The 14459-nt window shown below is 53.9% G+C and overlaps 4 protein-coding genes across 4 annotated transcripts; 3 read left to right on the top strand and 1 right to left on the bottom strand.

Moving 5' to 3' along the window:
* Positions 1-1296: 1296 nt before the first annotated feature.
* On the top strand, positions 1297-4269 carry SPSK_05910 (uncharacterized protein; the record flags this gene model as incomplete). The annotated part of the gene is made up of 2 exons (XM_016732618.1): positions 1297-1598; positions 1665-4269. The coding sequence occupies 2 exons, from the start codon at positions 1297-1299 to the stop codon at positions 4267-4269; spliced, it is 2907 nt and encodes a 968-aa protein (XP_016592166.1).
* Positions 4270-4960: 691 nt separating this feature from the next.
* SPSK_06455 (short chain dehydrogenase (AtsC)) lies at positions 4961-5970 on the bottom strand (the record flags this gene model as incomplete). Its single annotated transcript, XM_016733161.1, has 3 exons — positions 4961-5596; positions 5682-5837; positions 5929-5970. 3 exons carry the CDS (start codon positions 5968-5970, stop codon positions 4961-4963), a joined length of 834 nt encoding a protein of 277 aa, XP_016592165.1.
* A 1447-nt stretch (positions 5971-7417) lies between these two features.
* SPSK_05968 (uncharacterized protein) lies at positions 7418-9902 on the top strand (the record flags this gene model as incomplete). Its single annotated transcript, XM_016732676.1, has 5 exons — positions 7418-7475; positions 7637-7915; positions 8147-8278; positions 8570-9126; positions 9234-9902. 5 exons carry the CDS (start codon positions 7418-7420, stop codon positions 9900-9902), a joined length of 1695 nt encoding a protein of 564 aa, XP_016592164.1.
* Positions 9903-10786: 884 nt separating this feature from the next.
* SPSK_05881 (uncharacterized protein) lies at positions 10787-14024 on the top strand (the record flags this gene model as incomplete). Its single annotated transcript, XM_016732590.1, has 9 exons — positions 10787-11336; positions 11411-11513; positions 11575-11689; positions 11745-13045; positions 13102-13220; positions 13276-13384; positions 13450-13537; positions 13604-13860; positions 13925-14024. 9 exons carry the CDS (start codon positions 10787-10789, stop codon positions 14022-14024), a joined length of 2742 nt encoding a protein of 913 aa, XP_016592163.1.
* Between the last annotated feature and the right edge of the window lie 435 nt (positions 14025-14459).

Raw genomic sequence — 14459 nt, 5'->3', positions numbered from 1 at the left:
CTTTCTGCGCCTTTCGGTCGCACCTTTACACTTCTTGGATGAGGCTGTCCAGCACAGTGGTCACATAAGATTGCATAAGGGAACGTCAGACACTGACGCGGGGCGTACCGAGGAAAGTAGACAGACACCTGAACGGGCAATGAACGACTCGTAAAAAGCAGTGGCCTTTGTTCGTCAGGGCTCGTTTCTGCACCCAAGGGAAAGCCAAATGATGCAGTTCTGGCCATCCAGGCTTGGTATCTGTTTCCTGAATGTGTTGCTTTGTTTCCACATGTTTGTCTCCTTTGCCTTTTGCTTCTTTTTCTGTGTCTTTCCAATCTTTCTTTTGCTGTTACTTTTTTTTATACCCCCTCTTGGTTGGTTCGCATATCTCCGGCTGGTGCTCTCCACTTTCGTCTCTGCGAACCCCCCCCCCCCCCCTTTCCAACTGGCTGGGCAGCTATTCAGGAACAATTTAAAAAAAAACAGAAAGCAGCCTAAGAAAAGAATGCTTGCTCTATGTCGTACTCTGTAGATAGTTTGGTTCGCCGAGCTTAGACCGGCCGACGAAACCGCTTCCTGAGCCATGAATGCTCGCAGATTGCACACGAGAAAGACCCCTCCATTTCTTCATGTCACCACCCAACACCGGCGCATTCCTTCTTCTCTTGCCTACACTCCCGATCTTGTTACACACCCCTATATCTTCATTCCCTTTGCTTTGTTTTTGCCAAGAGTGGCTAGGCGAGCCTCAAACACATGCATCCCAAAGACGCCCTTTGCGCGTTTCTCGTCTCCTCGTCTCCCTCCTGACTCGGCCTCCTCAGCGAAAAGTAAACAGATCTTTGAGAGCTAGCCAGTGCCATGCCCTTTCGACTCGTTGACCCCTGTGGCCAGGGCAGTGCAGCCAATATCGACGAAGGCCCAGAGGATAGTACTCTCAAATCACACACAATATGGCGGAAGGCCCTTACACGAAACCTGCTCCCGCAAGTCGACAAGATATATATTCTCGTGCCTCGCCGTCTACACTGCCCGTACGGACAGATCTTCGAATCATCGGAAAGAGTTACCTGTTCGACAGCACCGACGGTCGACCTCGCACGGCTTTTTGCTTTGTTTTTCTTTGTTTATTTGCCCTTCTAAAAGAGCAGTCTGGTTTGCAGCTGCCAAGTCGTTCTTTCGCAACTTGCCTTCACATTCATTCATTTTGTCATCTTTTCCTCTACCCTTAAATTCTAATCCCCTTTTACGAGTTTTACGTCCTACGTCACTCTATACCGTTAACCGTTTGTTCTTCTCATACATTTGCCCACCATGCATCTTTCAGTCGCCCGGGGCCTCCTGGCAGCCGCTGGCCTGATGGCTGGCGGCGCCGTGGCCACTCCGTACCCTCAGGCTGTGCCGGAGTTCTTCAGGCGTGCCATGGACGAGTGTCCTGCTGTTGTCACTGTCCAACCCATCGAAATCATTGGTCAGACGCCCGTGATTGTCGACGTCTTCATCCCAGCAAACACTGTCATTATCATCAACGAGATCACCATTCAGATCACCAACGCTCCTACGCAGGTGTCCACCACGATAACCTCGACCGTCACCACCACCAGCACGGTCACGACGTAAGTTTGCGCCCCATGCGCAGCGTCTTTACCTGCCTTTCATCATAGCTCATGCTGACTAAATAGTGGCCCCGGCGAGTTCACTGGTCCTTATACGACCATCACTGGTCAGTGGACCGGCACCACTCCCATCACCGTTTCCATCCCGCCTGGCAGCGGTGACCACACAGGCACGGTCATTATTGAGGTGCCCGAGACCACCACGCCCGCCTTCACGGGTCCTTACACCACCATTACCGGACAGTGGACCGGCAGCACGCCGGTCACTCTGACAGTCCCGCCTGGTCCTGGTGGCTCAACTGGCACCGTCATCGTCGACACCCCCAAACCCTCCGGTTCTACTGCCAGCTCTGGTGGCCCGGCTTCCAGCTCGGCTTCCAACTCTGCTGGTTCTTCTGGCCTGTCTTCGGCGGGTTCGTCGGCTGCATCGTCGGCTGCATCGTCGGCTGCCTCGTCATCTGCTTCGTCGGCTGCGTCGTCGGCGGCGTCGTCTAGTGTCTCGTCGGCTGCTTCATCCAGTGCCTCGTCGGTCGCCTCGTCTGCCTCTAGCGCTACTTCGTCTGCTTCTAGCGCTTCCTCATCGGTTGCTTCATCTGCCTCCAGCGCTGCGTCGAGCGGCTCGTCAGCTGCATCGTCAGCCACCTCGTCAAGTGCTTCGTCTGCTTCCGGCTCTGCTTCCAGTGCTTCCTCCAGTGCTGCCTCCAGTGCCGCTTCAAGCGTCTCTTCGGCCGTTTCATCTGCATCTAGTGCTGTTTCCAGTGCTCCTTCGAGTGCTTCTTCGTTTGCCGGGTCTTCATCTGCGGCTTCTTCTAGCGCCTCGTCTGCCTCGAGCGCTGCCTCCAGCGCTTCTTCGTCTGCCGGGTCTTCGTCTGCCGGGTCTTCATCTGTCGCTTCATCCGGTGCCTCGTCTGCATCCAGCGCCGCTTCGTCTGCTGCTTCGTCAAGTGCTTCGTCAGCCGCTTCTTCTAGTGCCTCATCTGTCTCTAGCGCTGCCTCCAGTGTTTCTTCGTCAGCCGCTTCTTCGAGTGCCTCGTCTGTCGCTTCATCCAGTGCCTCGTCTGCATCCAGCGTTGCTTCCAGTGCTTCTTCGTCTGCCGGGTCTTCGTCTGCCGCTTCTTCTAGTGCTTCCTCTGTCGCTTCTTCCAGTGCCTCGTCTGCTTCCAGTGCTGCCTCGAGTGGCTCGTCGGCTGCCTCGTCCGCCTCGTCTGCCTCCAGTGCTTCTAGTAGTGCTGCCTCGAGCGGTTCGTCGGCTGCCTCGTCCACCTCGTCTGCCTCTAGCGCTGCGTCTTCCAGTGCCGCTTCTTCCAGTGCCGCTTCTTCCAGTGCTGCTTCTTCCAGTGCTGCTTCTTCCAGTGCTGCTTCTTCCAGTGCTGCTTCTTCCAGTGCTGCTTCTTCCAGTGCTGCCTCCAGCGCTTCTTCAAGTGCTGCCTCGAGCGGCTCGTCCGCTGCCTCGTCTGCCTCATCTGCCTCCAGCGCTTCTTCCAGTGCTGCTTCTTCCAGTGCTGCTTCTTCTAGTGCTGCTTCTTCCAGTGCCGCTTCTTCCAGTGCCGCTTCTTCCAGTGCCGCTTCTTCTAGTGCTTCTCCTGGAGGCAGCAGCTCATCTCCGTCCGTCTCCAGCACATCGTCTGTTCCGTCTTCATCTTCTGCTGCCTCGTCTAGCGCAGGGTCTTCGAGCGTGCCCAGCTCCGTGTCCGCCACCCCGTCGTCAGCATCGTCGTCAGCATCGGCATCGACTTGCTACACCACCGTCACTGTGTCTGCCTCGGCCGCGTCGGCTTGTGTCACGGGTCTGCCGGTGACGTGCGAGGACCTCGCTCTGTACAACGACCTTGCCCTCCTTGCCCCTGCTGCTGTCTGTCTCGCGTCTCTCGGTGTGTACGGCACCGGCAGCGCCCTTACGTGCTTGACGACGGATCTGACTCCCATTTCGCTGGGCACCGATGTTGTGAAGTGTCTCAACAACGCCTTCGCGGGCAAGTGCATCGAGTCGCTGCCCGCTCCTTGCCTTGCCCTCGAGAATGAGTCTGGCATCCCACTTATCGCCGATTCCGCTGTTTGCTTGGCCGAGCTGGGTCCTTTCGCCGTTGGAGCCGTTGCGCAGTGCTTGGTCACGACGGGCATCGACGGAAACACCCAGGGCTACACCATCGTGGCCTGTTTGTACGATGCGCTGCATCTGAGCCCCCCCACGACCCCGACGGTAACCGCGATCCCGATCGATTGCCCGGCTCCGTCTTCTTCGGCCACGCCGGGCTGCAACGTCGACCTGCCCGAGCACTGCAAGGAACTGGCGGGCACCACCGGCGTCGCTCTTTCCGTGGACGCTCTGCTCTGTACGGCCGACCTGGGCGTTTACGCCGTGGGCAACGTCGCCGAATGTCTCGCGACAAATGTCATCACGACGGCGGTCACAGGCGATTCGATTATCACGTGTTTGGTCGATGCCCTCGAACAATCGTGCCCAGCAACGCTGCCCTCGGCCTGTTTGAAGTTGCAGACCGACGTTGGCTTACCGTCGTTGCTGATCGACATTCCTCTGTGTGTTGTCGCATTGGGACCGTATGCCGCGGGCGACGCGTTGGTGTGCTTGTCGACGACTGGTCTCAGCACCGGAGCACTGGGTTCAAGCATTGTCACCTGCTTGGAGAGCGCTCTGCACATTATTGTATGAGAAACGGCGGTTGTTTAGTGAGTTTGTTGTTTACAAGGCTAGTTTTGGGGGGATTCAGTGACGGGAAGGCGCCTTTGGGAAGTGGAGCAGGAGCGCCCCAGAACTTCCCATTCACCAGAATCATGACTTTTTGCTTTTCTACTTTACCTGATGTGCTGGATCGGTTGTTACATGTTTTCACTTTGTAATCTTCTTCTTCTCTTTCTGACTACACCCTATCCGTCTAATTTTATGTGAGACGCGGGTTTAATGTCGTTGTTGGAAATGCAACGTTCTTTTTTATGTTTAATATCGCGGCTGGATGCTATGAGACACTGCAGTTATCACTGATTGGCGCTGAGAAGTCTCTCGTCACTCATTCCTTTCTGCAACAGGCCGTATCATTACGCAGCTGTTCGTAAATCTTCCCCGAAGTTAAGTTCTCACTTCCGCACATAGATTTCTGCGTCCTTTCCTGTCGTCCAATTCGCCTCGTGCCTGTCACTTTTTTCTATATGAAATATACATTTGTTTTTACTCTTTCCACTTGGCGCCCACCGCATGCTCCCTCCAGTCGCTCAGCCAGCGCAAAAATTTTACTATTTGTATGTTGTATTGGGAAGTACTGTTGCTAGACACCGTGCTGATGCAATATCCTGAATTCAACGCAAATGTCCAGCAACAAGTCCTTGGCTAGCCTGTCCCGTTTCATTTACAGCCACCGCTGCGTGCCGTGGTGCGAAACCATCTTACCGCCGTCCTTTGCAATGGTGGCGTCCCCAATAACTTTGATCACGGCTTGCGCCGACTGCGTGGGCGTCAGCATCACCGGCTCCCAGTGCGGCGCGTACGCCTTGAATAGGCCGACAATGCGCGCCATGGCCTCGTTCTTGTTCGCCGCGTCTGCCTCGGTCAGAGGGTTGTTCGGGTCCGTGGCAAACTCCGTGTCGACCAAGCCGGGCGAGATGGCAAAGACGAGGACACCCTTTGGCTTGTACTCAAGGTGGAACTTGGCGACGGCCATGTTGAGAGCTGCTTTGCTGATGGCGTAGGGGCTCTGCATGTCCATGCCGGACTGGAGGATAAAGTCAATGTCGCCAGCGCCCGAGGAGATGACGACAATCTTCTTGAGCTTGCTCTTCTCGACGAGGGGCGCGAAGAAAGCGACCGACTCGATGGTGCCGACGACGTTGATGCGGAATGTCAGGTCCATGTTCTTCTCAAACAGCTCCGGGTCCGAGGTGACTTCGTCCGTCAGAAAGCGGTTGACAGGGATGCCAATGGCAGCATTGGCAATGAAGACGTCGACAGCGCCTCCGGTGATGGCCGCCGTCTCGGCAGCGGCAGTCTATGAAGAAAACCAGTCGTCTTAGTACAGTTTACGACTGCAAAGGGAGGCCAACGATGATTCGACACGTATACCAGCAACATACCTCGAGCGATTTCCGGTTGGCCAGGTCGGCATAGACGGTATGAATGTTGGCACCCGGGATCTCAGCGGCAAACTTGGCCTTGGAAGCCTCGACGTTGCGTACAAGGCCGACGACGGTATTGTTCTTATCGGCTGCAAGCTCCTTGACCAGACCAAACTGTTTGAATAGAACAAATTGTATTAGCTGACCATGCTGGCATATGACGCCATTTCACACCACCCGGTTTAGTTTGGTCGTGTCAACATACTCCGATGCCACGAGAAGCGCCGACAACCACGTAAGAAGGCATGATTGATGTGGTGTTTTGGGCAGACCGGGAAGTGATTTGTTGGCTGGATAGCTGTATGAACGAAGATAGGGTCAAGTAGAGTCAACGGCGTGATAAATGGAGAACAGCGAGACTATCAAGATTTGAAATTTTACAATATAAAACAGGGCGTTGATGATGTCGATTATCTCTCAACTCTTTTCGTTTCGCGAGAAATCGTCCCCCTTTATATCACGACGTTGACTTCTTTGATTCCTTAACTCCTCCATATTGACATCAGCTGTATCCCTGAAGTTCCATCAAAAGTTGATTATTGACCGTAAATTCCGTCTTTTGTTGGACCGCCGTTGTAAATTCCGTGTGCAACTGGCTGCGAATCCCGTCTATGACAAATGTCGCCGCTTGTAACTAGTGCACAAACCGCGTTCGTGAAGCACAACGTATCTTGGCGATGCCGGTTGCCACGACAGTTAGCGAGCGTTGATAGCTAGCGCTATTGCAAGGCAGACGTCAAAACTCTACGGCATATTGCCTTATGTTGCTAATTTCTAGCAGTTTCTTCGGGCTCGCTCAGAGTTGCCATGTTTCTCGGAATGGCTTTCCAAAGAGGGACTGAACACTTCGCCTTTGCACGCTGCAAGGATTCTATGCTGGAGCCACGCCAGCCGCACATGATTTGGCAGTTCTCAATAAAACCGACCCGCCGTCCTTGTAGAATAACCCAATTACTCTCCGCAACTTGTTTCCCTTTTTTTTTCTCGTTTGTCAGCATATTGACGTAAGGTTCAGACCACAAAATTGTCGCGCAAACTTGGCCTGCAATGGTCTGTATCGATCCGGTTCCACCATCGATTGGAGTCAGATTCTTATCTACTCATAGGGCTGTGAAGAACGTTGATGCACATGCTGCAGTCCGTTTCCTCCGTAAGAGATGTGGCCCAAGGGGGGACTTGCGGAGAATTGACAACCCGTTCGCACTTCTCCGCTTGTTTTACTCGGTTCTCACTCGCTCGCTCAGACTTGCCAGACTTCCATTTTGGGGAAGAGCGGGCCATGCTAGATCGACCAGTGGTTCCTGCCCTGTCAAAAAGAATGGCGCCCCACTTGGTCAAACCCGAATGAGTGTTTGTCAGCTGGATGCTGAGAGCATCATTCTCTTTGAATGGCAAGGACGATGGAGGGCACGGAGGGCACACGACAGAACAGGAAGGCAACACAATAATCACCAAAATCTCATACAGAAAACAACATTCGGAAGGCTGGCCAGTGCCATAAAATTGGAAATATCAAAATACCAAGCACCCCAAACCATCACATGAGAGTCTGGAACAACCTAGAACATAAAGAGTGCTCCACATCGTGTAGATGTACCAAAAGAACCGAATGTTCCATTCTCAGAGACACCATTGCAAATCGTACTACGCAGGCACAACCTTACCACGCGAGTGCGCAAAGCATATCTGGACCAATGTCGGCACAAAGGACTCGAAAGACTGCAGAGGCTCTGCGTTGCTCGACATGTAAAGGTATGTAACTCATCTCCGACATGAATTATCCTATGAAAGAAAAGCAAACCTTGCCGGGATCAGACGCGGAAGGGCACGTCTGCCGAAGTTGTTCCCACCGTCTGAAGGAGCGTGAAGCTAATCGAAGCGAATCACGACTGCTACGCGTGCATATTCTCCAGAGCGCAAAATCAAGTGCGATGGAACGCGGCCCGTCTGTCAAAACTGCCAAAAGGCGCATCGGGAGTGCCGCGCAGGCCATGCCTTTGAGTTGTCGTGGCCCAAGCCAAAATCAAGGCGGGCTCTAGAGGGCCCCAAGAACGACAGAAAGTACTTGATGGTGCAAAGCCGGATGCACTCTCGCTTGGTTCACAAAGGCGGCAACAGCTACTACTTTGTCAATGTGCTTTCTGAGCAGGTCGCTGCACACCATCTGCTTCCGTACGTATCGACTAGCCAAGGTATGTGGTACCTGTGTGACTAAATATGGGACGATGAGCCCAGGGTTGTCTGCCGTTTCTACTACGTTTGCTATGCTTTTTGTGTCGGCAATGTACGTCGTTTGCCAGCGGCGTGGACTCGGCGTTCTTTGGAGTCTTGGCGGGCAACTTTGAGCGAGCTCGGCTTTGATCGTCTTGGCCGTCCACCACCTCCCTTTCACTAATTTCGTCAATCTTTCATCGTTGATGTAGGCACACGATCGATCTTATTCGACCGCACGTACGCAGAAGATCCGTACCTGGCTGTTTTGCCCAACAAAGCGCCATCTCTATACGCTGACTTCGAACGGCTCCAATCGGACGGGTCGGGCCTTATGTCTTACTGTATGTGAGGAAAAATTGAGTTCTCGACAGTTGCACAAGGGCGACGTTCTACTCGCTTTCGTTTGGAATCACAACGCGTCCCATTTCCTACCTCCCTCTCTACACAGCCCAGTCACGTTAATTCACTGTCAAGCCTCAAACTCCTACCCAACCTCGTTTCGGCTTCCTGCTCTGTCCCTGACCTATCTGTCCCCCTACCACTACAACCTCATATATTGCACATCTATCTACAAATATGTATCTTTTACTCACGTGAATATCTTGTCTGACCCAATTTGCTATGTCGTTTAGTCTACCACGAAGCTTCCAACTCCTTGCCCCAGCTCGACAATGAGCCGCAGCAGTTCCGAGACCTGCTGCTGCGGATGTCTCTATACGACAACACAGCCTCTTCCAAAGCGGTTCTTTACTCTCTCTTCTGTCTGTCTGCACTGAGGCGCTATGGAAATGTCCAAGAATGCGCTCATTTCAAGATCTTGGCACTCCAGTCGCTTCAGCAGGCGGCCAAAATCGAGGGCATCGGTGCGGCTCACATCCTGCAGCACATGGCCGCCGGCCTACTACTGTGCCGGGCCGAGATCAGCCTGGGCGACGACTCGAACGTCTTCTGGGCCCTGTACATCTGCAGTCTTCGAACGGTCTGCAGCCACTCCCTCAATGAGAAATTCAAAAGAGGAGAAGTCATTGACGGCGACGCCACCATTCTCTACCGATACCTACATTACCACGACATCTTAGCCCAGTTTAGCGTGAGCCATTGGCAACGGCCAACGGACATGGTGGGGGAACTGAGCATGACTTTCAAAGGCCAAACCGTGGAATTCAAATGCACCACCCACTTTGACCGTGTAAGTTTGCACATGCAGCGAGAAATAGACAGAGTTGGTCTGTTGGCACTTGCGGTATACTGAGCAAATTGGGGCGCTCACATTACTGATAAAAGACACATCTCCAGTTCTACTATTGTGGCTGGGGCGATTATCTCCAGTACGAAATCCATATTCTGTCCTTGGTTCTCAAGGCCTCGAAAGAGGCACAATTAGACCTCGAAGTCCATCCCGGCCAAAGCCACGCCGAAAATGTCAACCGCCTAGAAGCGGAGATCAACGAGTTCCTGAAAAACAGCAAGTTGGCCTGTGCCGACCTTGGCTCCGTCGACGAGAAAAACCCAGCCGCGGCGGCGGACGCCGGATTGCGGCTACAGCGCTATCTCTTCATGGCATCCACTTGGATCTATTTTCAGCGGACGTGCCGCCACTTGACCGGCCCGTCGGCGGCGGTGGATGCATTGTTTGATGAGATCTTTGCCATGAGCTCCGACATGCAACGCCTCGACGTCCGCATCACACCCTTTTCTCTGTTTTTGATCGGCGCCGAAGCCAACACAGACGCCCGTCGCCGGGCCGTCCTGGATGTTATTCACAGCCGGCCCGAACTCATGCCCGTTGCATCCAAGGCGCTCGAACTGCGCGGCGACAAATCGACGCCATCGTACGTTGATTGCCTCGTCGCTGCGGCATGGGCGCAAGACGACCTCCATGACGACTCCGACGGCTACCTCGATTACGTGACCAAGATGCAATACGTGATTTCGGCCAGGGCAGTCCTTCCCGCTCTTGTGTAAAGCATCGTGTTTGCCTAGACAATGTCGACAAAGGCTCTTTTTGGCAGGACCGTAAGAATGGGGCCCTCAGGTCTGTGTGGTCATGAAAATAAATTGGCTTGAACGCGGCCCTCGATATTAAGCCGCACGTGCGAATGCGGCACGCGTCTGGTCATATGTTGCTGCTTGGCCTCCCGCTTCCCGTCTGCTGCCCTCCATTTCATCTCAAACCAGAAGGTCTCCAAAGCCCGGCTTTCATGTCGAGGCTTTTCATATATTTCACATTTTCGCTCCGACTGCCGTTAGTAGAACGAGACAACAATTTACTTACTGCGCAGGCCTTGAGGTTCCAATGGTCATGATTCGGTGTCACCGTCATATCTTGAGCAATCTCTGTGCAGTATATTCTTTTGAATCTACGTCACATTTACTTTTGGCAATGGTCTTTTCCACATTTGCATTTCCGACGTTCGTCGTTTGATGTCTCGCTGGTCATATCTCCTCCAGTTGTCTGATCTCAAAGTGGCAGGTGAATTTGTCGATTGTAACGTCCCAAAGAAGAAAGACGACAATCTCACTCTATTTACGGTGGCTATCGCCGTGCCTCACAATCTACAAAACACGACGTCTTGGCATGTCGAGACATCGTCCTCTGAAGGCCCATCCTCGTTCATGGATTTGAAGATGAAGAAACACAATGTTCATCATCGTCCAATCCTGTCGCCATGAAAGATGCTCTCGTGGCATAAATACCGGGTCTTGGCTGCCCATGTTGGGATTTATGTTGGATCCTTTCAACACTCCAGCTTGCCTTGGTGCTTTGATTCAGTCGTACATTGTATCTGATTTTCTCCCACCATTGGAACGGTACATTTTGATGTGCCAGCCCACCACTTTGCCCCATTATGCATCTCACAAGCCTCGTTCTCGCACTCTCGGCCAGCTTCGCGAGTGTCTATGCCCTCGCACATGACCAAGTGCCGGTTCCGTCCATCAACGCTACGGTTGCCGCACCCAAGCGCTACATCGTCGAGTTTGCCGATGCGGCCAACCACCAGGCAGTCGTCAATGCCCTTTCAGCCCGTGACGGTACCCGCGTGCTGAAGACGTTCTCGTCCGATGTCTTCTCGGGCGTGAGCGTGGAGTCGACGGTGGACAACATTGACACGCTGCGAGCCCTCGCGTCGGCTGGCGTCTCGCGCGTCTGGTCGTCGAACCGCATCAAGCTCGACCACACCGTCCCGACGCAGTCGTTTTCCAGCGATGCCTCCGCCAGTAACTACTCGGTGCACAGCTGGACGGGCGTTGACAAGGTGCACGCGGCCGGCTACTTTGGCAAGGGCGCCGTTGTGGCCATTGTCGATACGGGCACACAGTACACACATCCGGCACTCGGCGGCGGCTTTGGTCCTGGATTCAAGGTTGCCGGCGGCTACGATTTCGTCGGCAATGGAAGTATGTTCAAAGGCCACCGTTGACGTCGACTGATCTTGCGTTTCCTCTTTTATTGACACACACCTTGTTACCAGACTGGCCGGTTGATGGCAGCGCCAAGCAGCCTGACAACGACCCAATGGACCAGATTGGCCATGGCACCCATGTCGCTGGCATTGTTGCCGGAAAGAGTGACCCGTAAGGCGTTTCTGACCACGTACGCGAGACTTTCACACTTTTGGTTCTAATGTTTTGCTAGATTTCTTGGTGTTGCACCTGATGCGACACTTCTCTCTTTCAAGGTCTTTGGCCAGCAAGACGGGACCGACGAGGACACGCTGATCGAGGCCTTTCTCGCTGCGTACGAGGCCGACGTAAGAGGACCCAGCATGCATACTCTACAATGGTGCATTGTCACTAACACGACAGGCCGATATCATTACTTGCTCTGTTGGTGGTGCCGGGGGCTGGTCCACGGATGCGTGGGCCACGGTCGCGTCCCGCATCGTCGAGCAGGGTGTCGTTGTCACCATTGCAGCTGGGAACAATGGGTTTGAGGGACCGTTCTTCGGGAGCAATGGCGCCGCCGGCGATTATGTTCTGGCCGTGGCGTCGAGCGAGGCCTCCACTGTCGTCGCGCCGCCGTTTTATGCCACGTTCAACCTCAATGGCCTCTCCAACACAACCGAGGTCGCCTATTATCCCGGCTTGGACGTCTTCCCTGCGTCGGTCAAGGGCTGGCCGATTGTGCCGCTGTCGCTGAACAAGTCTGTCGAAGACGATGCCTGTTCGTCGCTTCCGTCAACAACGCAAAACCTGTCGGCCGTGATCCCTCTGGTGCGCCGTGGCGGCTGTGACTTCATTGTCAAGCAAATCAATCTCGAGGAATTTGGTGCGCAATACATTCTCTTCTACCAGGACGATGAGCCGCTGGCCTCGCCCTTTTCGTTTTTCGATACGTCGCTCCTGGGGCTGATTGAGAAGGCGGCCGGCGAGGCCATCATCGACACGGTTCTCGCCGGCGGCAATGTGACGGCCGACTTCTCGCTTGATCCCAACAACAACTATGTCGGCATGTTCAACGCGGCGGGCGGGCGTCCCAACGACTTTACCAGTTTTGGCAGCACGTACGACCTGAAGCAGAAGCCCGAGGTCGCGGCTCCCGGTGGGGACATCTTTAGCACCTACCCGACCAACGGCTATGCGGTGCTGTCCGGCACCTCCATGGCCACGCCGTACATTGCCGGCATTGCCGCGCTGTATGTGGGTCGCTTTGGCGGACGCAAGACGCACGGCAGCGGCTTTGCCAAAGAGCTGGCTATGCGCATTATTTCGTCGGGCGGCGCGCTGCCCTGGATTGACGGCAGCACGGACGCCGACTACGGCTTCTGGGCGCCGACGACGCAAGTCGGCGCCGGGCTGGTCGACGCAAACAAGGTGCTCACCTACAACACCAGTCTGTCGTATGCCAAGTTTGCACTCAACGACACGCACCACTTTGAGCGCTACCACAAGGTGGACATTACCAACCACGGCGACAAGCCCGTGACGTACAAGTTCCAGCTGCAGGACGCGGGCGGCTTCGAGGCGTGGCAGCCGTTTGACGAGAACCTGTACGGCACGCCGCGGCCCAAAGTGCTCAACGAGCTGACGCCCATCAAGATTGCCCCCAAGGTGTCGTTTCCCGGAGGCACTTTTACCGTGAAGCCGGGCGAGACCAAGCAGGCACAGTGCGTGTCTTGTTCCCTTTTTTCATGCTGACATGAATGAGACAAGTATTAACCAGTGGGCATACAAACAGGTTCAATTTTGATTATCCCACCGGCTTCTCCAACATACCCGTGTACAGCGGCAAGATTTTGATTCTTGGCAGCAACGGCGAACAGCTCGCTGTCCCATACTTTGGTCAGTCTCCAATTTCAATCAGTGTGTGCTTTGTATCCAATGCTAACATGTGTAGGCATCGCTTCGAGCATTGAAAAGGACCTGCAGAAGCAATTTCAACAGGGCTACCCGTTTGGCGAGTCAGGTGTCGAGTATCCTTTCCCGACGTTTGACAATCACAGCGTGTAGGTGAAGGTTGCGTTAGTAGCTAACCATGCAATTCGTCCAAGCCTGCTAATCGGCCCCTCAGATTCACCTTTGACCTGGGCACTCGCGTCCAAGATTTTCCCAAGATTGTTGCTCGTACCCAGTGGGGTGTAAAGGAGCTTCGCTGGGATGTACGGCACACTGCTTGATCCCTTTGCTAAATTTTCTTATTGTATGTATGTTGCTAATTGTTCTAGATCTTCGACGATGCATGGACCGAGCGCGACTGGAAATACCCGCCGGTGGTCGGCCAGGATGGCTATGTCGGCTCGGTGGCATACTACGCGCACTCGGGAGAGGTCAGCGTCTTCAATCCTGGCTTTGACAACGCAAGCGACACCATTTCGTTCCCGCTCAGCGACATCTACCGCAGCTCCGTCGACGTCTACGACACCGAGTACTGGTGGCTGGGCGGACTGGCCAACGGCTCTCAGATTTCCAATGGAAACTATACGTACGTTCCCTTGGCAACTCCCTCGTAGACACAACCACTCTGCACGATACTGACTGCGCCACAGCCTCCGCTTTGCCGTTCTCGCTCCCTTTGGCAACCAAGCGCACAGCGATAATTGGGACGTCTTGGCGCACAAGTTCTCCGTTTCTAAACTTTCTAAATAGGCTAGGTTTGTAGCCTACTGTCATCCATCGTTTTGAGCGATGCTCCGGATTTGTTTGTACTTTTTGTGCTTGGAAACTGTCACTTTCTACATTCCAATCTCGTACCAGCCTTTTCGCTTCACATCGAGGCCAATATGCGAACCGTTGATTAGTTTCGCCAGTTTGGTCGTACGCTCGTGTATTTGTGCCTTCCATTATTTGTCAAGTGCCAATATAACTATAATATAGAGTACTTCCAGAACCGAGCTGCTCAACATAAATTCCAAAGATGAGAGTGTTGTCGAGAGGACTTACATCAAGTATGACTAAGCAAGACCCTTGATTTTGTCCCGGGCGCCGAATGTCAGGTCCAGCTTATCGGTCCCTTATCGCGCCCAACTAAACGGCAGAATTTTTTTTCCGCCTTTTTTTTTCTTCGTTCACCCAAGTGCCTGT

The sequence above is a fragment of the Sporothrix schenckii genome (genome assembly GCF_000961545.1).
Source record: "Sporothrix schenckii 1099-18 chromosome Unknown Cont38, whole genome shotgun sequence".
NCBI classification, from domain to species: domain Eukaryota; kingdom Fungi; phylum Ascomycota; class Sordariomycetes; order Ophiostomatales; family Ophiostomataceae; genus Sporothrix; species Sporothrix schenckii.
This window is presented reverse-complemented; position numbering and strand designations above follow the sequence as displayed.